Source organism: Calypte anna, chromosome 18, assembly GCF_003957555.1.
Source record: "Calypte anna isolate BGI_N300 chromosome 18, bCalAnn1_v1.p, whole genome shotgun sequence".
Lineage (NCBI taxonomy): Eukaryota > Metazoa > Chordata > Aves > Apodiformes > Trochilidae > Calypte > Calypte anna.
Genome location: NC_044263.1, coordinates 8,609,118 through 8,633,363, shown reverse-complemented (window position 1 = coordinate 8,633,363; position 24,246 = coordinate 8,609,118). Strand labels below are relative to the sequence as shown.

Here is a 24,246-nt window from a genome sequence, read left to right as displayed (position 1 = left end):
GCACCCGGGCCCGGTGAAGATGCTGGGACAGAGACCCAGGGGCTGCATCCTCATACCGGGACCTGCAGCCTCACTTTGTTCCCAGAAATCACAACCACAAAATGCAGGGGACACCAAATCCTGAGTTTCTGCAAGGCAAGTGCTTTATTTGAGAAGGACTTCACAAGTTCACATGGTACTTTCCCATGCAGTGTGGGTTTGTTCACAGTAATAAACTCCCATGCACGTCCCCTTCATTGTTTTCCCAGGCCTTTCCCAAGCCATCAGCTCCAATTCCAACTCTATTCTAACTTTGTTGTTCTATTTTTCCACTAGATGAAGTGTTATAACTACACCGTTACAACTTCTCTGAACTGTAGCCCAAATTCAAAGGAAGTAAAAAATGTTAGCTATTTGTATTATATTTACGGATAATTAAATGCATTTTTTTAAAAAGAGTATAACATCTATCTTTGAAGTTTATGAAATACAGCACAGCCAATTAAAGCTGAAAAGAAGTCCAAACATTTGAACAACTTTTAATATAACATTTTAGGAATTAGTCATGAAAAACATCTGAAAGGTAAATACCTAAGTTCAGTCATTCTTATTCAGATTTTCTTATTCACATAAGCATGTCATACTGCACTTATATCTACTTTATTTAAAAAAAAAAAAAAGTTTTATTTTAAATGTACTTGAGCTTACATTGTACAGCAATACCTGTCTTGTAGAGTTTTCTCCTCAAATTCTCATTGCCTATGTTTTCTGCAAAAATAGAGCAGTTAGGAGTATTAAAAAACAAAGCCATCAAATTTGATATTGTTCCTTCAGTAATCCAGCAGTGGCAGAACAGATCAGCTATGCCTGCATTACTTCATAAAACTGAAAAAACCATTATAAAATCAAGCACCAACCAACACACCAGATGCTTTCTTGTAATCAAAATACTAAGCCTCCCTCCCACTTTCTGGTATCTTTTTTATAAAGCTATTTAAATGTTACTATTATACTATTACACACAAAAATATACTAAGACTATGATACATTTTTCTCAACCTTGTGTGGTCACAACCCACTGTCTGACCATAGGGTTAGTTAGCAAGGAACTACACAGACACCTCTTATGAAACACTGCTATAAATTAATTTCTTACAGGAAAGGAAAAACAAAATTACATTAAATTAAAATAAATATTAGAAATATTATTAATTATATAGGCTTGCTAAGTGCAGTTCAAAGGGCCTGGTCTACTCTTTAAATCAAAAAGAGAATGCTTTCATTTTCAGATTCATAGAATCTGATACAAATTTTCCATCAGGACACAACATGGGAAAGACAACAAAAATAATAAATGGGAAAAGGGAATGGATACAGAGACAGAAAACTAAAAGAGAACAAAAAAGGGGAGAATTAAGGACCTAGTCATTATTCCCAGCATCACAATGGCACAACAGTAATGCTCAATAACAAACTGCTTACAGAGCAGCAGCTGAAGTGCAAACACAGCAGCCAAGAAGTGAGACAGAGTAAGGTCAGGCTGACTGTCAGGCTGCTTCCCAGTCTTCACAAACAAAGCAGTCTTCTTCACCAGGGTATGAATAGAGATACATAGTAAACTTGTGTATAAGTTTAACATAATCTTAACATTTTGTGAGACTCAAAAGTGTACCAAGCTTTTACATGTCCGGTGTTTCAGCATTAACTCCCAGTTTGTGTTACTTCTGATATGCAAGGACTGCTAATTACTAAGGGGCTACGTCAGAATTTCTCAGACCTATCTGGTTACTTCAGAAGTTTTCTCATTAAACTTAGGGTAGGTCCCCTATACCCAGTCCCAAAATGGTTCCAGTGGTTTATGTAATTAAAGAGCTGATACAATTTGTTTCGTTTCTCAAAACCTGGAGCTTTGGGTATTTTACTGTGATAAGCAGAGAAAAAGCAGCTGCTAAACCCACCAAACATTCCAGCAATGGCCAGTTCAAATTCTGAGTGGCCATAAAAGCAAGCAGGGTCAAAGATAATTGGCCCAGAGTCGTCCTCAGCCACATTTCCTGCCCACAGGTCCCCATGCAGCAGAGCAGGAACAATTTCTATATCAGAGAACATTTCAGGAATCTTTAGCTGAAAGAACAAATATATAACAATTAAAGAGTTTTGAAAACAAATATTACAAGAAACAAAGTTCTGTAGGATATAAGACACTAAGCTGGTCAAATACTGCCTGTTTTCTGTTCTCATGCAATGTTTTTGAAGTTGATGGCTACAAGCCTAAACCTAAACTGTGAACCAGTAAATGTTCTTGCCTGCTCTTGACAGACATTATCAAGTAATTTAATTCACAGTCTACTATTAACTTCTAGTATTAAAGTATTGTTTCTAGACAAGGATAGCATTGGCTGCCACAATAAATATAAAGTTCACTTAAAAGATTTCAGTGAAAAAAAGGGCAGCAGCAACTCTGTACCAATTAAAAAACAAACTCGTGATGTAAAGCTTGCAGAGGAGTAAATTCCTGGCTGTTTCCTGAGTGCTGCATGGAGTGTCACCTGAACCACAACCTCAGCTTTGAGCCCAGGAACAATTAAAAGAAAATAAGCTACCAGGGCAACAGAATCTTACCTATTTTGTTACACAAAGTTTTTAGATAGGATTTCCCATCCTATTATTACTAGCTGTATTCTAAGAGATAAAAGTCAGTGCTGAATTACAGGTTTATTTCCACTACCTACTAAAACAAGGAAAAGCAGCATGAATTATTTTCAGCTGACAGTGTTGCTGGACAAGCTGTGAAGCCAATCCAGTTACTTACTGTTATTAAAAGCTATGCTAATCTCTTTTAAAAAACATTTAAAATTCCACCGATACATATTTTCTCATATTCTAAAAAACAAATTTAAGACATGGTTCATACTTTAAGCTGTGACCAAAGTTCTCTGGCTTCTCTATCTCCATAATCTTTTTCAACCAAATCCAGTTGAGCTTGGAGTCGGTGACGAATAAAGAAGGAAGTCCAATCACTCTGCCAGTCATTCACCTAAAAAACACAATACAGACGTTTGTCATGATCAGTTCTACCATATAGATAATTAATATTAATAATACACGGATATCAAGTTAAAATGTTTGATGCTGACACAATGACCTAGACAATGTTAATATGACCCATTCACAATGTTTTTAGACTTCTGGTTAATTTTTCTTTTGGAAGTGATGCCCTCTTCCATGTTTTGGTGGGACTGTCTTTAGCATGAGCTATAAGTTGAGGTTCTCGCTATTTGAATTCACTGAAATGTCCTTTATGTATTTTAGAGGGAGAGTTTCTTGTTCCATATTTCAAAACCTGAGAACACAAAAGTATTTGTTCATTTCCAGTGGGTAATGCGTTTCTAATTTGATGAAAAGTTGCACTTAGCAAAGCATGTGAGATATTGAAACTCAATTAAATGAGATTCTACTAAGTGCAGAGCCAAGCAAACGACTTACATCTGAGCCCTCCTCCCAATGTCTTTTGTTTTATAGCACAAGACCCTCCAAAAGTAGTGAACTTGAACTTGCCACTTGAGAGCCATAGAGTAGGGATTTAGAAAAAGTCTGGACATGGTCCATGAAGGGATATACCACATGAGCTTTCCCAGGCCCAGGACATACCTGTGGTATATAACCACAGCAAGTGGCTGTATGGAATCCAAACTTATCCACATATTGAGGCTCAGAGTGACCTGCTCCTTTACCTGAGAAACAAAATAATTATCAGGAGTTTTGAGATCCTTGCATAGTTAAGTCTGCAAACACAGAACTTAATTTCAGAGAACCGACAGAAAATAATTTTAAGCAATAAGGTACATTTATTTCATTGTCACAACCCTCCCTGAAGATGGGAAGAACTCTTTAGGACAGTTAATTGTCTGAACCAGGAGTAACTGAAAAAAGGATGCCCGTAAGGTCAAGAACATTTTAAGAGACTCATGGCACATGAGGTTGGAAGGTTTAGCTGACACTGAAAAAGACAACTCATCCCAATTTTCTATTTAATTTATGAAATGTTGAAAGCTACAACTATCAAATATTAGCACTTACTCAGGTAAGCATTCTGACTCAGGTTCAGTGACCCATAACTTCATATAACAAATTATATGCAAAATGAAGAATCAAAAATTAATTATTTTAGTTTTAGCAAGGTTAAAAGAATATATTTTTAAAAATACAACAGTAGTTATAATTACAGTGCATATAATGTACATTGAGAGGTGTGCACAGGGACAGGAGGGACATGTCTCATGAAGCAGTGTTTCAGTATTTACTTTAATAATCATAAAAAATATAATGCAACATTGTACCACAGACAAATTAATTATTTGATCTTTTTGTTTAGTACATGATACTGATACTCTACCAATTGTGCTTTCCTCCTTTTTCAATTTCTCTCCAAGTTTCAGGTTATAAAGATGAAGATCTGCTATCTGCTCTCCAAGCTTTGAGGAATATCTGTAGGAGCAAAAACCAAACCAAAACTGAAACAAGACAACTGAACTCAATATTACAAGGAAAAAATAAATTCAGTTAAACATGACCAAGTATATTTACAGAACTTTAGTCAACCTCACAAGTACATAACAGGGAGCAAATGACTAGACAACAACTCTGAAGAAAGGAATGGTAACAGATTATAAAATGAACAAAAGTCAGTATCTGTTGCAAGAAAGATAAACAGCTCACAAGGTTGTGTAAACAGAAGAAGAGAGTGCAGGAGGATCATGTAATCCTCCTCTTATCAGCTCCACATTATTAAGCAGAGAATGGAACATGGTATCTACTTTTGGGCCTCATACTTTGAGATCAGCTGACCAGCAGTAAGGATAGGAAGTCTAAAAAGAAGCAAGGATTGAGTTGAGGTTGCTTAATGTAAAAGACAGAAAACTGAAAACAGATAAAATATTGCACAAATATCTGAGCAGGAGCTGCAAGGAAGGAATCTTACTTGTTCTCCATGCACAGCATGGGTAGAAAATAATGGGGTTTAAATTGCAACCTAGAGAACTGAGGTTTGACATTACAAAAATCTTTCTCAGGAATACTGTTTGGGGAGGTTGTGGAATTGCCACTGTTCTCCCAATAAAAACTGATATATTGGACAAACGCTGCCAGAAGACACACACACACATTACTATGCTCCCAGAGAGGCCTGGAACAAAATAGCTAATTCCTGGAAGCCTGTGTTCAGGAGCCTGTGACTCCTGAATTCCATGTTCAGTTTGGTTGATGGACAAAATAGATTCCTGTTATTTATCCATTCAGTTCTTCCTCACCTTAGTGTCTTTGAACTTGACTGGCTTCAATTGTACTTTAAGATTATACTTAGAGAATCAGAGGTTTCAAAGACATAAGCTTATAAGTTAAAATAAAACTGATAGGCTGGGAAAAGAAACTCAAATTTAAAATTTTATGAGAGAAATATGGCTAAACTCAGCCACCTTCACATCTCAGCACATGGACCAGCATACAAAGCTTTAGGCTAGCAATAGTGTGCCATTTCTGTGCAGCAGGTAGGGTCAGCAAAGAACAAAATATGTGGAAGCGGTGTACACACAGACACAAATACAGATCTGTGTATGTGTTTTTAGTATGCACACACACACGAGCATGGATCTTGACAGACAGACACAACCTCCAGCTCTGAGATTATACAGAGGTTCAGCTCATGAAGTTTTCTGAATGCAAGATACAAGAAAACATGTCCCAAAACCTAGTATGAAGAAATTTATAGACATACCTGCTGAGATGCTTCATCTTTAGATACTCCATGACAAACATTGCTCCTCCTCCAGGTAGGTCAATTACCTTAATAGGCTGAGGCACTCTCACAATGTTGGTCTTTTGGATAGCTTCCAGACTTGCCATTTCCCCATCAAACATTTTTCTAGCCTGTCAAGGAATAAGAAAATCCTTGGGCTAAACTATGGATGTCTGAATTGGAAAAGAGCCTTGTTTGCAAGGAGTTAATTCATCTTGATAACAGAACTACAGCAAGGTTTCAGTCCACACAGGGAGACTTGAGTACCTTAACCCTACTTTCTTTTTTTCCCCAAATCCATTCCAGGGTAGCAGGATGTTACATTTCACTGTGATTTCCAGCTGTTTGTGGAGGACTAGACAACTTAGATGTAACACTTTTCTGAGGACCCAAGACTTCCCTCCTTCAAAACCACGGATGACCACTGCTAAACAAAGTAAAAGACTGAATCCTTAAACTCATTCTCCTTTCCATGCACGTCAACGACCACCAGGTGGAGACGAAAGTACATTAAGCCTGTGCTCTGCGTTTCTGAAGTAAAGTTGTTGTTCTTAGCAGCAGTTTTAGGATGGCTCTGATATTGAAAAAGCAGATTTCTGATGCACTGTGGTGTTACAAAAAAAATATCGCGTACTGCATTCATTTACTAACAGAAAAGTAAAAAAACTGGCCTGAAAAATAGCAAAAAACTTACTACTAGAAATACAAAAAGCAACGGGGCAATTTGAAACCTCTGTAGCTTTAAAAATAATGCATGAGATTTAGTACTGGCACCCTGTTTGCTCCCTCCCACTGTTCTGTCCTCCCAACTGAAACATGAAAAGCAAGGTAGTGATTGCAAATTCAGCTTTACAATTTTCCAGACACTCAGTACTACAAAAGCAGCTCTGTATTTAGCCTCTTTTATACAAATTGCAATGCCAATTCCTGTTGTTGAGGGTTACCACATTGCCCTTCATCTCATTGTTCATTAACCAAACCTGCTGCATTAATACTAGGTATAAAATAGAATACAGCTTTTAGACGAGAGCTGGCAGGAAAACCAGAATAAACAAAAATCATCCGGAAAAAGCAGAACTCTAAATAATCACCCGTCAGATGCTTTTAAAATAAAATGCTCTCTACGTGCAACAATATTAGTTAACAATAGTAGTTAAATATCTGCTAGCATTAACCTGAGGTTTATGGTTGATTTTAACAAATACTCGTCCACTGTCTGTTTCATAAGCTTGGCCTTGGCTAATGTATCCTCCTCCCGAGCTTCCAAACGCTTTCAGAACAGAAGTTTTCAATTCTGTTTTCAGGATTTTTTCCATGGTGTTTTCCAGGCTGCTGCAGCTGCTTTCTGATAAATCCACTGCAAAACAGGATTAAAGGTTTGGGTCCTTCTTTCACTGTCACTCTGCTATGAGGTAGGAAGGGCCACCCACCAAATAAAAATAAATAAATAAATAAAATCAGTCCAAAGCCCAACAAAATACAAACAAAAAAAGGCAAATCCAGGTATATTTCAAAATGTTTCCCACGGGCTATTGTAACTATACAGAAAAAAAAAAAACCAAACCTTTATAAATATTGGCTAGAATAAAGCTGAGAGGTGTGTCCTGGGTCCTCTCTCCGAGTGCTGAGAGCTGCTGGTATTTGTAGTTTGGACCCGTTTTTCTTTTTTAAGCTCCGTGATCGCATTGGTAGGCGTCATTTCTAAACCAATCCACTAGAGGGAGTTTAAACGCAGCGATACAAACTGCGCAGTTTGGTATTTGTGGTTACTTAAGCCAGGAAAAGCCAAGTGGCCATGTGTGAGGACACAATTAAATCGTGCTGCTCACCCCACGCCAGGCACCAGGAACATGTGGAAAGGTTCTGGGGTTTTTACGTGCAGTTGCTTTGTGTGGACCGGAGTTCTATTGCCATCACTGATGCCTTCAGGACTCTTTCCCTTTTTGGGACATAATTCCTATTTCTTTTCAGAGGGAATCAAAAGACTTTCACTGCCTGAACGTGCCCTCGAGGCAGTGAGATAGGTGCTCTGGATGAATATTATCAAGTGTAAATTCACAGTAAATAAATCAAGTTAAATTCACAGTAATAGCATCAAGCTGGCAATAAAGAAATTCCTGACACTGTTCCTGTAATGCTTCTTTGAATTTACCATGATCTTTATGATGTCATTTAACTTTATCTCCTTCCATCATCTGTATGAACTAGAACCCTTGAGTACTTCTGAATTTAATCACTTCATACCTGCAAAGTCCTCTGACACTCCGGTATGAAGAGTTAAACCTTTAAAACATTTTATCTTAACCTAGACCCCACAGTATGTTTTAATAATGTCTGCATAAAGATGGCATCTTTGGTTAGGTGGCTATGACTCCATGGAAAAGATGCTGTATAAAGCAGTGTAAGCCAAGAGCAAGAAAACACATTCCATCATAAAAGCATCCCTTTCTGTGACAGAAGTTACAGTTTCTCAGTAAATGTATTTTCCTCTTAAGTACCTACAAGACCAGCTAATTGTATACCACACCACCCCTGCTTTTACTGCTGCTAGAACCATCCAGTATCAGCTAAAATCACCAATTCTGTTTTGGAACAACAGTGAAGATGACAAGCAGGAAGAAAAACAGTACTAGAGTGCAACATTTGTCTCTGCAAGCAGTTTTTGCAGACAGCAGCAGTCCAAGAGAATGAAAACAACACAAATAAATAAAAAAATCATACTGCAATGTAGGGTACAGAGGAACTACAAGCAATTCAGTAGAAATACAGGGTCTTGCAGAGAGGTTCAAAATTGATGTATTTTCACAATCAGGACAGTCAAGCCATGACTGTGGCTCATGGTAGCCCAAAGAGGTTATGCAGTCTCCATCCTTAGAGATTTTCAAGACCAGATCAGATGAAAACTGAAATAACCTGTCCAGTCCTCATAACTCATGCAGCTTTAAGCAGGAGCCTGAACAAAGTGGCCTCATGAGGTCTCCCCCAACCTGCATATTCTATGATCCTAACCATTGAGTCCAGACTTCCAAGCTTCCCTTCCCCTAACTCCTCTCCAAGGTAGAAGCTGATATTATTAAAATTATGCATAACCCACTAATTAATTTCCTAAGGAAATTAAAACTAAAAATTGAATTTAATAGGAAAAACCCAAACAAACATAAGAAGAGATCTGGTTTTCAAAGTATTAAAATGCAATGCCTCCCACCATGCATTGTGATCCACCTTGAGAAAAGATTCAGAAACTTTGTGACAGAATATTAAAACTTCACAATACACAGACGTATGTTCACTTTTCTTAAAAAGTACAGGGGTTCTTTTACCCTTTTTCCTTGGCCAAATAGGAATCAAAATTCAAACTCATGTCATAGAAGCAGGAAATACAGAATGAGAGCACATTGCAAGGAAACACTTGACAGAATGTTTGAAGGGCGCCAAGAGGGAGGAAAATGAAAAGGGAAAAGCAGTACACATTCTCTCTTTCTTTCATAGTTTAAAGCTAAAGAATAACCAACTGTTGGGAGAGTTTTGGAGAAAAATGGACATGTGAGCAATCCTGACTATTTAGCTTTAGCCAGAGTGAGCTAAGGGCCTTGAGGCCCAGCTGCAAGGTTATTAAAAGATCAGCTACGGGCAAAAGATAAGGGAGCTGGCAGCAGAAAAGAAGAACAAGATGGGAAAGCATCACATAGACAGCACATAAACAGTTGTATTTAACCAGTTAGATAGTGCCCTGTGGCATATGAAAAATGTGTTGTACCAATCAGCAATGTGCTTATCTTATGTTATCAGCCTGGATGTGTATAAAAGGGCTACTGCTGCTCTCAATAAATAGCAATACTTATATTGTCACTTACATTACTCTGTGTCTTGTCCACTGTTCTCCCACAAATGGTGCCTGAACAGGGACTCTGAATTGCTGGTGGTTGCTTCACAAGAGGGTTTATCTGGATGTTGGGAACTGCTTGGGAATCACAGCCGGAGCTGGAAGTGAGCTGGGCACTCACCCCTGTAAGGTGGGCACTGCAAACCTGAGGGAAATGCAGAGAGGTGGCAGTGCCCTTACTAGGTAGCATACTGAGAGAGGGATTCCTGGTAATCCAACACAGCCCCAAGAGCTGTGCTTTAACCATACTGCTGTTTGCTGCAGCCTCCAGTGCCCTCTTCCTGACAGCCTGGAACACAGAATGCAACAGAATGATCAGAGAATAATTCTAAGAGCAGTGCACAACTATAAAATATAAAAGAAAAAAAATCACCTTATAGAACTGCAGCAATTTCTTTTTAAGGGTCCACCAGCAGCTTGCCTTCCAAAAAGATTTCATCTGCTTCCATTCCTTGATTCAACTGCTGTCTAGAAGAACTCTTCATCATGGGATCCATGATACAGTAGAGCTTGCTGTTAACATTCCATCTGCATCCCTGTTTACAACCATTCCATTTTTAATGCAGTCGAAATGGCTTTGAAAAACTGAGCATAGTACCCCTAAAATTAATACTCTAAATACAATTGTTTCCATTTACATAACTTGCATACTACACAATTTTCCTTCAACCATGTTTTGATTAAGCTTGAGGAAAAGGTGATCCTTGTAGACTTACCATTTATCACTGAAATCTATGACTGACAGAAAACCCACTTTCACATCACTTTCACCTTCTAGTGATAAGTACTTAGGTATTCTAGCAAAACAAACATGGATTTGTTGAAGATTTGCAAACAGAATGCTTAATAACTTCTAACCTTCTTATGAAAGCACTTGGAAATAAACACTGAAGGGATCTAACCATATTGACTGCTGGCTAAAATTCCACAGCATTTCTTCCATCAGCTCTACTAAGCTGTATTAAGTTGGGTGAATGGGTTAAGAACATCAACAACATCCACACAGTTGGTCTGTTATATAAAGTTTGAAAGCACAGACAGAACCCCAAATGACACCATAAACTTTCTTCATGGTCTCCATGACCATGTTCTCATCACCACCTTTGTTGACCATAACTGTCTTAACAAACTAGGGACCCTTAACAGGCTAGAGCAAGTGCTCCCAAAGCATAAATTCAAGTTGTAAGGTTTTAATTCAGAAAACAGACAACAATAATCAACTGGGAAACTTTTTATTTAGGCAACACAGTAAAAACTATTCTACCACGCAAGGTTTTAAAACTTTTTGTAGCAAAAGATTAAACAGCCAAGGAGAAGAGCAGTAGATTAAGAAAAGAAAGTTGTATCAAGTGATAGTCTTCTCTAAACTTGCTTCCAGTGCTTATCACTGCAAAGCCAGCAACTAAAAAAACCCTCAGTAATCTGCCAGTATCCACTAAAAATCTTTTTAAATTAAAGTGATTCTCAAATGCTCAAGATGCATGGTAGGAAATATGCACCCCTCACTCACGTGGTGTACTTGCACTGAAATTATTATCAGTTTATATCAAAAAGAGCACAATTTTAGTACTGCCTAGTACTAAGGTACAACGAGCAGCCAGTCTGCAAAGCAAAATAAAGACCTCCTGGCAGTGGTGCTGAGCTGCTGTTCTGTGAGTTGCATTTCAACTTCTTTTATTTTCATGTCTCTTATCCCAAGAGCTACAAAGTGCACTTGGTGGGAACTGAAGGACACCTTCAGCTTATGGCACCTGCAGTCTGAACTACAGAACATTTACGTGAAGCCTAGAGCATTACCAGAGGGCATTGACCTGTGGGCAGTCACAACAGTCAAAAAGTACATCTTCTGTTTGTAATAATGAGAAAGGACATCTAAAAGTGGGAGACACTGAAAAGATTTTTAAGAATGCACACTATTGGACAAAACCATAATCCAGAAGAGAGACACTAGTTCTGGTGAAAACAAAATTTCTCCAGGTAAGAGCCCACTGATCAACAATCACAGAACAGCTGATTGAATGCACCAAAATGTACATGCCAGAACAAATTGTAAGCATTTTCATACATCTTAGCCCCAAACAGGAAGCAGTGTGAATCCAATAGAGTCATATTAGCATAATTAACATCAAGTCCAAATAATTTTTCACAGTTTCCATTATGGAATTTTCTTGTTGATGTTCAAAATATTTTGCTAGCATTGCTGTCATGCACATAACTGGACACGAAGAACTTAAAGAATCTGAGCAATCTATCACAAAGGGGGGGGTAGGAGAAGAGCAAAAAGGAATGAGCAACTTTATTATCCTCAGTAACTGAGAAAAGCAATTTTCTGTTTCACAAACACTTCTCTAATATGTTCCCTTAGGGCACAAATACAAACCCTGGTATTTCTCTACTTTAAAGCAGAATTGGTCCCTATGAAAGAACTTCTTCCAAACAATTTACACTGGAGCATTTGATTTGTATCAACCTGCCCAGTCTCCAGCATATAGTGCTTCCTTGAAAACAGATCTCTTGTACAACTGAATAAACTCCTTCCTCAGACATTTCCCTTCTCAAGTTACTCCCAGTTGTCCTAAAAAGGCATGATTATGTCACACTTGGTATTCAGCAGCACTCATTGATTCTAGGTATTTAGCTGTGAAACAAGGTCAGGGGTCTAGTAGCTTTTTTAACATTACTACTCCTGTACTTGCACCACCAACTATGGGGTTTTCCAAGCAGCATAGGATGTATTCTGCTTAAGCAGAAAGTCACTTTATAAGGTTTCTCATAATGTTTATAGAAGACCCTCTGTACCCTGTACCAAAATGGTTCCAATGGTTCATGTAGTGAAAAAGCTGATAAAGCTTTAGGCGCTTCTCAAACCCTGCAGCTTTGGGAATTTTGCTGTGGTAAGCAGAGTAAAAAGAACTGCTGAAGCCACCAAACATCCCGGCAATGGCAAGCTCATACTCTGAGTGGCCATAGAAAGCAGCAGGATCGAAGATAACTGGCCCAGAATCATCCTCAGCCACATTTCCTCCCCAGAGGTCTCCGTGCAGAAGAGCAGGAACAATTTCTATGTCACAGAACAAACTGGGTATCTTCAGCTGCAGAGGAAGAAAAGCAAGATGTGTAAGAACTACATTGTAAGGAGAATGACTGTAGAGTTTTGTTTGCATACATGCAGAGACCATGAACTGAAACTTCCTAAAAGGCCATTAAAAAGAAAATCAAAACAAAACATAACAACCCAGAGCCTAGTCAACAGAGATGCTGAGAAAATAAGGAAGATTTCTATTGTTCATAAAAGCCAGCAGCTGAAGAATAATTATCTGAATTTTTTTTAGCAGTTAAGAAAATAAAAAATTGAAAGCAGCTTTCAGTGTTGCAATACTGACCAGCTTGAATAACAACAATCACCACAACCACCCACTTCACCATTAGAAGGCTCAGGAGTCTCTCACCAACCCTGAAGAGATTTCTACAAAGTAGTACCAAAATAGCTAATACTGCAGTCACTTAGTCAGATGCAAACCTTAAATGAACAGATAATGTGCAGAAGAGCACTGTTTAAACCCCATTTCTTATCACCAACATGCTGCAGGGAGTAATGTGAAGCTGTTTCACTAACAGTAAGCAAGTGCTACTTAGCACACATGGACTTTGGAATACTAGCATACACAGGGTGATGTTGTACCTTAGAATAAAAGGCAATTTAATCCCTAAAAGTTGGAGTCTCTTACCAACAGAACCTGGAGCATACAAACAAAGAGGAACTTTGTTTTATGAAAAGAAAAAAATCTCAGCAACTCATACCTAGCTAGCACTATAATGAAGAACTGAGAGAACTTCTCCTACCTGAAGCTGTGCCCAAAGTTCTCTTGCTTCCCTGTCTCCTGAGTTCTTTTCAATCATGTCCATCTGGGGCTGGATTCTTTGCTTGGCAAAGAAAGTCACCCAGTCATTCTGCCAGTCGTTCACCTGAAGGAACAGGATTGCTGACATTAGTTCTACACCCTGCATAAGACAGATTTTCTTCTTTTTCAAATAAAGCTTTGGAGGATTGTACAGCCTTTGTGCTGCTACCATCCAGGGCTGTAAAGGCTACCATTTAATAGAATGTTCTCTTAAAATAGTGAATTAGGCAAATAAATAATTATTGTTTAGTGATAAAACCCAAGAAACTGAAGAACTGTGAGCATCCAATGCAGCTGGAAGTGCTGTCCAAAACTCTACTTTACTCTGTAGGCTGAACAATGCTTTTTCTTCTTATGACTCTACAGAAATTAATTAATTTCCACTATGGTAATTCTGGCACTTTGTGTCACTGAAGGGAAAATAAGATAAACTTAAAATTCCATCAGTCTGATGAAGTACAACCTACCTGTGGAAGATAGCCACAGCAGGTAACTGTATGAAAGCCAAATTGATCCACAAACTGGACTTCCATTTGCCTTTGACCTTTACCTTTCAAACCAAAGACAAAAATCCAACACTAATGACAAGATTCTAAGTATCTACAATGCAAGTGGACCTTAAAAGCTACAGAAGGGTACAACACTGCTTCTACTAAGAATAATTGCACCTTAATATTCTTTTTACAGATTGGTTGTTGCTGTTGGGTTTTCAGTTTACACTTGATGGTAAATGTTGAGTTGAAAGCTTTATTATAATCCTCATAATAATATTCTGAGGTAGCATATCTCCTCTGATATCATGTCCTTACAGAAACTGGGGTTTGGGATTCCAAGGGTCCCAAATGAAAAAAGGTTTTGCTTACAGAGATCCAAACAGAGCAAGCAAAAGCAAAAGAAGACCCTCCTGCCTGGGTGGTTTATCCAAATTTATTTTCATATCTTTACTGGAAGAAGATGAACTTAACCTGAAATAACGAAAGCTACCTAAACTACTTTCTAAACTACGTCATCATTAAGTAGGTTAAATCCCCAAACAGCTGTGTACTGTACCAACTGTGCTTTCTTCTTTCTTCAGCTTCTCTCCAAGTTGCTGGTTATGAAGGTGGAGATCAGCCAGTTGTGTTCCAAGCCTTGCTGAATGTCTAAGAAACAAAAGTATTTTTAGCAACACTGACATATGAATGAATACAGCTCTTGATTTCCAGGAATTAACTGAAAAGAATCATCAAGCAAGTGAGGTTCTGCATCTTGTTCTGTACAAAACTACATTTTCAAAGCTTTCCAGTCATAAACAATTCCTCCTATAAAGATTACCTGATGACAGAAAAAAAAAAAAAAAAGTACTTACATGGCTGCTTCTGATAGCACTATTAAAAGAGAGCAGCAATCATAAATTCAGTAACCACGAGAAACTATAAAATCTAATTTGTGTACAATTTCTGTAGCATATCTGTAAGAAAGCATCAGAACATGGTACACTTTTTTTTTCTTTTTTTTTTTTAGGAAAAGTGTCCTTATGAAACAGAGGCAAACAAGACTTATCCTCTTCTTTATATTTCTCTCTGCCTTTGGCTTCTCCTCTCTAAAAGGCAGATGCAAGTGTCAGGTAGGCCTTACTTATCTATTCTCTACACAGTTCAGGAAAGTCTTCCAGTAATTCCAAACAACTCTTATAGCTAGTATGTTTCCCATAACAAAAGTATGTTCCTTTTCCTGTCTTTAATCTCTCATATCCTTCCCTGTTCTCAAGGTACCATCATCTAAGGCAAATTTATTTCTTCATTTTTTTCCTGTTAACATGAATTGTAGCTATCCCCTGAAACCTGGATGCCAAAGGTTGCACACACTTTTCATCTCAATCATCCCAAACACAACTAGATTTCTGCTCTTGGAGCTCACTGAGGGCTCCTCATTAGTTAATTAGAAACACTGTAGATGAGCAGAGTAAGGGCTAAGATTTTAAATTGGCTGCAGAATTTCTGAGACTGGGATGAAAAACTGGCCCAAATGGAACTGGACAGAAGTATTCTTAATATTTTAATCTACTCCAGTGTTTGCCACAGAGGAGGGCCGTAAGTTTGAAACTATCAGAACAAACCAGAACCACACTCACTTATTGATGTATGACCTATTTGCTAGCTGTAGCATTACAAAGTATTCTATATAGTTCTTGGCTCTACAACTTCCCAAATATAGCTTCACTTGCTTAAAAAAAAAAAAAAAGAAAAAAGCTTCCCCTCTGAAAACTAGTGATTTAATTGTCATAACAATCAAAACTTCAAACTAAAGAAAGGTAATAATGTCGTTTACCTGTTTAAGCCTCTCATTTCCAAATGTTCCATCACAAAGAGAGTACTGCCCCCAGGCACATCTATAACTTTGATGGGTTTAGGCACTTTTATTGTCTGCGTTTTCAAGATGGCTTCCAAACTTGCCATTTCTCCCTCAAACATTCTTCTAGCCTGTCAAATATTATTAAAGGAATACATTAGTATCTGTGAACACCTGTCCAAGGTAAACAAAGTTCCCTCAGAAAATAAACCAGTGCTGTAAACATTATAGAAAAAGCTAGGAGCAAAAAGTTTTGAAAGCACAGAGGCTTCCAAAAACACTTCTTTGCTATTGAAGGCAAATACAAGTTCTTCCAGTGAAGCTGTTCATTTGATAGGCATAAGGGCAAAGTACCTTTAAAGTAAGTTTCACCTCACCTCTGCTTTTGGAAATAACTATGTCATACAGGTGTGTTGCACTGTACTTCTCTCTATCAAATGCTAAGTCCTTCCTTCTACAGCAGCTGGTACCAGGTATTGAAAGGACAAAGCAGGAAGTCTTGGGATAGTAATTGTGGGTAATACTGATAATATTGATAAAAGCTCGTTATATGCAAGGGATTACCGGGCTTGTTACAACAAAGAAAGATGCGCTCCCTCAGTGGATATTTTAATACCTTCTAGACCGCACATGCAGCCACAGGGATAACACCGTTACCTCAGCAGACTGCTCTAATGCGTGCCCTAGACAAATAATACTGATTCCCCCCAGCATTTCCCCAGAAGCGCTGCCTCCCTCGCCGCCACGTCCTCCCCATCCCCACACACCCGCACCGCAAACCAGGCCCAGGCCCGCCGCAGCCGCCAGCCAGACCCTCACAAGGCAGAAGCTGCCAAACGAAACAGAGCTCCATGCCGGGCGGCACCACACCAGCTCTCTGACACCAGCAGTCGAAATGTCATTGCCTGAGCCAGCCGGCACCCCTCAGAGGCCGGGGGCGGCTGAGGACAGCCCGCTGCCCACCACCTCCTCAGCGCCTCCTTTAGTCACCGCCACACTCACCCCCCACCTCCATCCCTAACCCCTCCGCACCTCCGCCTTGGAGTTGCTCTTCACGTACACCCGCCCGCTGTCTGTGTCATAGCTCTGGCCCTGGCTGATACAGCCGCCCCCGGAATGCCCGGTCGGCCGGAGCACTGCAGTGCCCAACTCCCGCTTCAGCGCTGCCTCCATGGCGGGGCCGCAGCTGCGGGGCGGCTGCGCGAGGAGGCGGGACGGGCAACATGGCGGCGGCGGCGGCTGACGGGGCGGGAGGGGGGGTTGGCTGCGGGCCGGGAGCTGCTGTGATGCGGCGACAGGGAGTGGGCAGGAGACAGTTGGACGAGGTGGGACAGCTACGGTCTGCGTAGGAAGTTGGGATGAATTTTTGAAGCATGATGAGAGGACCTTGGAGTGGAGTTGGAGGTAACGGTGCTTGGAATAGAATAAAGTTTAAGAAATTAGTTTTGTCCAGTAAGTCTTTGTTCAATTGATTGCGGTTTTCTTCCCTTGCCCAACGAAGTGGTGCGCCTTGCTTATAAACCTGCTGAATTTACTTTAATGGCACACAAAGAATGTGCCTTTACTCCGAAGACGACCCTTTTCCCTCAGCCACATTCCCACAGCCATACTGCGTTTTAGTGAATCTTTTGCAGTAATAATGAGAGCGGACATTTGGTTTGACATGTTTGTATCATCAAGCTGTATCACAGGGCCGGGAGAGGATCTCAGTACCACTCCCCCGTTCTGTGTCAACAGACGGACCGGACAGAAGGACCATCCCGCACCACCCCAGCTGTCAATTTCCGCACCGTTTCCTGCCGGCAACGCCGGGACTCGAATCGCTTCGCACCGCGCAAACCGCCCCATTCCAGCGGGGCGGTGCCGCTCCGTGCGATTGACGGAGGGAAAACCAATGGCCGCCTTAGGGCCTCCCCGCAACCGAGCCGCTGTGGGTGGTGGAAAGGGGTGGTGGCCGTTTGGCTTCCACCAGTAAGGGCCGAGGAGCGTTTGAGCCGTGCGGTGCCTCACCGGCGAACGCGGGAGTAACAGCGCCCTCGCCACAGCAGCGGAGTGGGCGGGGCTGCGAATCCTGCGCGCCAATGAATGCTGAGGAGGGCGGAAGTGGAAACGAAACGGCCAATAGCAAGGCTGGGGGGCGGGGCTAAGCGTTCTGTCAGGGCTCCGCGGCGGCGTGAGGCGGCGGCTGGGTCGGAGGAGAGGGACGGAGGCCGAGTCGTCCGGTCCGGTCCGACGTGACTTGCGGTGCCGCCGTCTCCCACTGTCTCTTGTCGCCGCAGGAGCCCGCCCTGCTGCGGCCGCGGGGAGGGGTGGCTGCCCCCGCTGTCCTGCGGGGACCGCGTCGCTGCCTCACGTCTGTCCCCTCGCATGCCGCTGCCTGCCCGCCCCGCTGCCCGCCGAGGTGGCTTGGCCCCCCCGGGCACCAGGATGGGCGGCAGGAGCTGATCCGTCGGGGAGGTCGGGGGGAGCGACGAGGAGGATGAGCCGCGCGGGAAGCCCGGTGAAAACCTACGATTTCCTGCTGAAATTCCTGCTGGTGGGGGACAGCGAGGTGGGCAAGGGGGAGATCCTGGCCAGCCTGCGGGACGGATCCCCCGAGTCGCCCTACGGGTACAGCACGGGTAAGTTGAACTCATGGGAGATTCTCTGGCCGGGACGAGGGGTCCCTACCCGCTCCTCCCCGTCGCCCACATCCACACTGGGACCCTCTTCGGCTACCCAGTGAGCAATGGGCACGGTGTGGTCCCGCCGTCTTCTTGGTCTAGGAAGTCAGCAGAGGTAGAGCTAGGGATGAAGACGCCTGTTTCTGCGTCTTCCTGATGATCTGTGGAGCTCCCAGGTGTAGTACCAAGGGAGAGAAGGGGTGCAGGCAGAGACATGCAGAATGGTGGTTTACTGTTGGTCGTTTTCAGAAAGGAGGTGGAATTGTTAAGGTTTAAAAGCCCACGCAGGTGATCTCATGTTCAAAAGTATTTTTTTGAGCTCAGTTTTAAGAGAAATGTCTTAATACACAAATTGTATTGATAAAGGTGGTAGGATTTCTCTTCTGAAGCAGTTATTTTTCTGTTGTCATCAGTGAGTGAAGAGAAATGCCAATAAAAGTGCTTTTCTAGTGAAGAATTTTTGGTAAATAGCAAAGGTACTTGCTGTGAAACTGCTTTCACTGAAAGAGCAGAAAAGGAGATCCCTCCTTTCACTGTCGTGTTCTTAATACAAGAAGAGTAGCACTTTAAGATCAAGGGTCATGTTATAGTATGTTTTCATTTAAGCTTTTGAAAGGCTAAGACTGAAGAGCCTCATCCGTGCCAGATCTATTCTGCCTGCATAACAGAGACTTGTGAACATTGCAGACCGACTTTAAGCTAATGGCTCCTGGGAAATGGGATTTCAATATTTCTTCCCTCCCCTTCTCCTCTTTTCACTCACCTAATCTCATCTGCCTGGAACATACTCCAGGTTTTTTTTTCCCCCATCATGCAATTATATCATGTGGCATAATAAAAACCAAATTACCTTGTCAAATTATGTATTGCTTTAATTTACTGCCAGGGTAAGTCTGTGACTTACTACTTTTTATTATGTTGAGTTCATAGGACAGATCACTGCAAAGAACTGCAGGTAGGGGACTTCTCTGTGCTTGTGAGTCAGACTGCACCTTGAAGGCATCACTGTGCATTTTAATATGTTTGCTTAATAGTTTACTGAATTACTCTCTGGGGTGTTGTGGTTATTATTCATGCTCTTCAGGAGGTTGGAGAGGAGGGGACAGAAGGGTTGGGGAGAGTGTGCCTGATCTGGCTCTGTTCTGTCCCCACAATCTTACCTACAAAGTCTTACACTGAAGGAGTGCTTTAGTCTCCCATGTATCTTGATGTAACTGAGAGAATTAGACCAGTTCCCGAGCTCCTCTGTCTTACTTCAGACTTCTGCATGTAAACCTCATGATGCTTGTGCTTTCAGTCCTAAAAAATATTTAAGTGCTGTGGTTAATACTGTAACTTCATCACTGGATTTACTGACAGCCAGAAAATACAAACATGCTTTTTGAATTATTTTGCAATTATTTAACATGCAGCCTGGCAATTCTTTGTCACTACTAATAACTTCAGAATGAATACATACAGAGCTGTAAGTTTTTGCAGTATTTCACAGACTGTAGTCTGAACTAGATTAGTTTTTCAGTCACTGAAGGAAGTTCTTAGCCCTGAGAAGATGAGTATGTCGGAAGTGAGGGATACAAGTTACAAGAGGAAGACAGATATAACAGATGTCCTGTTAATAAATTGTGGAAGAAATATGATTGTGTTTTGTTTTGTGCATGTAGTGTTTTAACTAAGAGTTTTCCTACATGCTGAGCCTCAGTGTGTACTCAGTCATACTGCTGAGTCCCCTTGGGGAAGCATTTTAACTGCTCATAAAGAAACATGTTCCTTCACTCTTCAATTTAAAATCTTCTTGAATGCATTAAACTTGAAATACTTTCAAACACTGTGTGTAAGCTGCATGGTTTAGTGGGTGTTTGTATCTGATCCTTTCTATGTCTATCCCCTCAGCCTCTCCTGAATCACTTGAGGGTGGCTGTGTAGGATGCAGCTGTGAGGAGTCCGCAGGCTGAGGGACTGTGAAAATGGAGATGCAAGGAGGGGATAGAGCTGAATGTTCTGTAGGTATTATGACTCATTTTCTAATTTAATTTGATTAAAAGCTGAATGCGGAACCATTTCCAAATACTCAGTTAACTACTATGATCTGCCAGCTTCCTAATATCAGCAAGTTCTCTGAACTGAGAACAGAAAGTCTGGTGGTGTTATAGATCCTGTCAAAATGTGCCACGTGTATAAGCTGTGAAATGACAAAACTCAGCTGTGGAGCTTCATGAAAGAGAGTAACTTTGAGACCAGTGGAAATGGAGAGAGATGGTGGGGTAAAAGACAAGAATAACTGAGGAAAGAGGAAGAGAACTAATGGGCCTTGAAAATATGAATAAATAAGTTATATGATGGGAATTTGAGAAGTTGTTGAAATTTGTATGTGCAAGAGAGACAGAATTTTTATTTGTTGAAACATGAAAGAGCTTACACCTGCTGCTGAAATTTAGTAAATTGAAGGTGGGAATATGAATGCTGAGAAGTTTGAAAAGAATGAGCTACAAAGGGTGATGAAGATGAAGGGCATATGAAGCCTTGAATAAGACCAGCTGTCCAGGGTCCTACCAGTTCTGTGGATAAAAGGGAAAGATGACCCTAAAGTTAAAAGTACGGCAGTGCATTCGAGTTAAGGAATAAAAGTTAGAAAGTTGCTTTTATATAGGGGATTTTTTTCATGTTAAACAACAGGAGACCTCACTAAGATGCATTGCAGTGCTCTTAGTAGAGAGAGAGGTTACCAGGGAAGTACAGGGAAGGTCAAGGTGTTGAACATAATGTGACCCATCCTTTAGGAAGGGGAAGAATCTAAATGAACCATATGGGATACTGAGAGAGGCAGAAGAAAGGCTGAGTGAAGATGGGACTTCAAAGAAGCAAAGAAGGATCAAGGGGTTTTGGTTGGTTGATGTCTACAGCAGCATTTAAGGCAGGTAAAACAAGAACAATGAAAGTAAAATAAAACATTGAGTTGACTAGAACAGTGTGTGTGATTTTATTTCTTTTTTTGGCTTTGGGCTTTGATTTTTAAGCCACCAGACTCAGGAAGGCTTTATGTGAAGCTGTGTAACTGTCTCATCTTCACTCTGTGGGCTCCCTTACATATAGGGATCATTTAGACTGGAGTAGCTGCCAGCCACTGGCATCCCAGCAGACAAACTTAAGAGTTCCTGACAGCTCTTCCTGTTAACATAATACACAGATCAAGGCTGTTATTGGATGTAAAGAGAGGGAGAGTGGGCCCTAACTAAAATAAGGAAACAAAAGGAGATATACATGAGAAATTAAAAGATTGAGATTTGTGACCTGTGGTTTCTTCCCCTCCCTCAGCATCTCATTTCAGAACTGGAAAATGTACTAATAGTCTTTTCTGTGTTATGTCTCTGTGAAACCTAAAATGCTTTTTTTTTTTTTATTTTAATACAGGGAGTGATACTAGTGTATGATATAACACATCGTTGGTCATTTGGTGGAATCGATTGATGGATAAAAGAAATAGATGAGGTAAGGTGCTGTCCTGAGTGTCACTGGTCTGTAACAGATGACTGAACCCAACTTCTTATAATATTTTCTACTGTTTTTACTGGCATTTGCAGGCAGTGCTTATTACAGAGTTATGCTAGATGCCAAGGTTTTATTTTGATGTTTATAAATCTAGAAAGTTGGAAACATTACAGCTAAAGTGTCTGATTTCTCTAAAGGTGTTGATGGGAAGCATATGGAGGGCAAAGATTGATATTGTAGTCCCAGTCTAGCTATAGCTTTAACACATCATCTGTGTGAGCCCATCTTCACTGAGGAAGGGAATCACATAATCCAATTTAAGTTGGGAGAGACCTCTACAGATCATCTGGTCCAGTCTACAACTTAACTCTTTAAATCTTGAAAAAGCCTTTGTTTGTTTTAATCAAGGGAAAGGGAAAACAGAAGTGAAATTATTAACTATTTTTTTAATTGCTTCTCTTTGCTCAGCATGCTCCTGGTGTACCAAAAATCCTGGTTGGCAATCGCCTTCACTTGGCCTTCAAACGCCAGGTGTCCACAGAGAGGCACAGGGCTGTGCTCAGAGACGGGGCGTGACCTTCCTTGAAGTCAGTCCCCGTTGTAACTTCAATGTTACAGAGTCCTCTACCGAGCTGGCAAGAATAGTATTGAGGAGACACGGAATGGACAGGCTCTGGAGGCCAAACAAGGGTAAGTGATGTATGCTGAAAATGCATAAATTTAGTTCTAGCTAAGGCCTGTGGTTCATAAATATACAGTGATTTTCAGAAACTTCAACCCTGATGCAAAAGCATTAAAAAAAAAGAACCAGGAACCCTGTACAATTAGCTTTCTTAATAGAAAATCTGCATCAGAAAATCTGTTCCTACTTTCTTAGGTAAGAACATGTCTTTTTGAGAATTTACATGCTCAGTCATCTAAGCATTACATAGGAAACTGAAGCAGCAAATATATTTATTCTGGGGGGGGATAATGCATATGTAGGAAAGGGTGTGGCATGAGGAATGAGAATTCATCCTAAAGTACAGAGGGCACAGAGAGCGTTGGGTGTGCTGTGCCCACGTGTCTGACAAAAGCATGGATGTATTGTAATGCCAGGTTTATGTCTGTTTTTAAGTGCTGAGCCTGCAGGACCTTTGTTGCCGTGCCATAGTTTCCTGTACCCTGTGCATCTTGTTGAGAAGCTCCCTCTCCCTGCTGCCTCAAGAAGCCATCTCAAATCTTTCTCCATGGCAAATGGCCTTAATGCCAGGATGATGCATGGACGCTCCTACTCCCTCACATCCAGCAACATCAATAAAAGGAACAGCTTAATGAAAGCTAAAATCATCTGTCCACCACAGAGCCTGACAAAAAACTGTGCAAGAAACAACTGTAAAATTTCTTAAGCTCTCTGTGGGAAAAGGAACCTGGATGGAATCCCCTCATGTGAAGCCCTGAACACAAGAGCTCCTAATTTAGTGATTGAGCACACTCTGTATGGATCACGCTACACAGGCAAAAATAAGTCTGATTTTGGAGGTTGATCACCACCAGTAATGCTGCTTTGGAATGAATGACATAGTCAGTGCTACTGAAAGGACCTGACATTTTGCTATTGAATTTTCCTACTGTATTTTAGTTTCTGATGTGCATGGTGCTGTTGGTTTTATGAGTAGATGTGTCTTCATATAGAGGGTAATTATTATATTCAGCTCTTAAATCCATGAAATCTGGAAAGTGACTTACTGTGTCACTGTATAAAACTATGTCTTTTTTCAAACTAGTCAAAAACACAAAAATGAGTCATCAGTTTGCATATTCAGGCAGAAGTTCTTAAACACAATGTATTGTATATATTGTTAAATTCCACAAATAATCTGACAAATTCTAGTAATACAGTTGTGCATTTGGATTTTTTGTAAAGCTTCCTTGATAACTTTGAAGCACTAATTTAACTAAGCTAAAAATGCATATATAATTATTCTGCACATACTCAAGAAGGTCCCACTAGTGTATGTAATTGATTTGATCAAGTTTTTTGTATGTTATTTAATATTTTGAGGAATTAATTTGTGGTTTAGATATGTATTTTTCTGTAAAAATATTACATTTTGTACTACTCTACAAGAAAGTTCTAGGAGGAAAATGCCAAAGACACTTCGGTAAAAAGAACATGACTTCAAGAGGTGCTTTATAAGGAAAGAACACTATTTAAGAAATAAATGT

The 24,246-nt window shown here is 40.6% G+C and overlaps 3 protein-coding genes across 4 annotated transcripts; 1 reads left to right on the top strand and 2 right to left on the bottom strand.

Moving 5' to 3' along the window:
• Nucleotides 1–125: 125 nt before the first annotated feature.
• Nucleotides 126–7,204, bottom strand: FN3K (fructosamine 3 kinase). Of its 2 annotated transcripts, XM_030461747.1 has the most exons (7): nucleotides 6,949–7,204; nucleotides 5,753–5,904; nucleotides 4,376–4,467; nucleotides 3,631–3,713; nucleotides 2,894–3,016; nucleotides 1,938–2,103; nucleotides 126–747 (listed from the first exon to the last, which is right to left on the bottom strand). In XM_030461747.1, the coding sequence occupies exons 1-7, from the start codon at nucleotides 7,087–7,089 to the stop codon at nucleotides 668–670; spliced, it is 837 nt and encodes a 278-aa protein (XP_030317607.1). In that variant the 5' UTR covers nucleotides 7,090–7,204; the 3' UTR covers nucleotides 126–667. The 2 variants fall into 2 exon arrangements, with proteins under 2 accessions (XP_030317607.1, XP_008497999.2); XM_008499777.2 differs by having other exon boundaries at nucleotides 126–2,103.
• A 3,668-nt stretch (nucleotides 7,205–10,872) lies between these two features.
• On the bottom strand, nucleotides 10,873–17,118 carry FN3KRP (fructosamine 3 kinase related protein). The gene is made up of 6 exons (XM_030461746.1): nucleotides 16,922–17,118; nucleotides 15,869–16,020; nucleotides 14,609–14,700; nucleotides 14,026–14,108; nucleotides 13,500–13,622; nucleotides 10,873–12,748 (listed from the first exon to the last, which is right to left on the bottom strand). Exons 1-6 carry the CDS (start codon nucleotides 17,060–17,062, stop codon nucleotides 12,410–12,412), a joined length of 930 nt encoding a protein of 309 aa, XP_030317606.1. The 5' UTR covers nucleotides 17,063–17,118; the 3' UTR covers nucleotides 10,873–12,409.
• On the top strand, nucleotides 17,113–23,727 carry RAB40B (RAB40B, member RAS oncogene family). Its single transcript, XM_030462121.1, has 4 exons — nucleotides 17,113–17,214; nucleotides 17,627–17,860; nucleotides 18,015–18,510; nucleotides 23,156–23,727. The coding sequence occupies exons 1-4, from the start codon at nucleotides 17,113–17,115 to the stop codon at nucleotides 23,293–23,295; spliced, it is 972 nt and encodes a 323-aa protein (XP_030317981.1). The 3' UTR covers nucleotides 23,296–23,727.
• The last annotated feature ends 519 nt before the right edge of the window (nucleotides 23,728–24,246 follow it).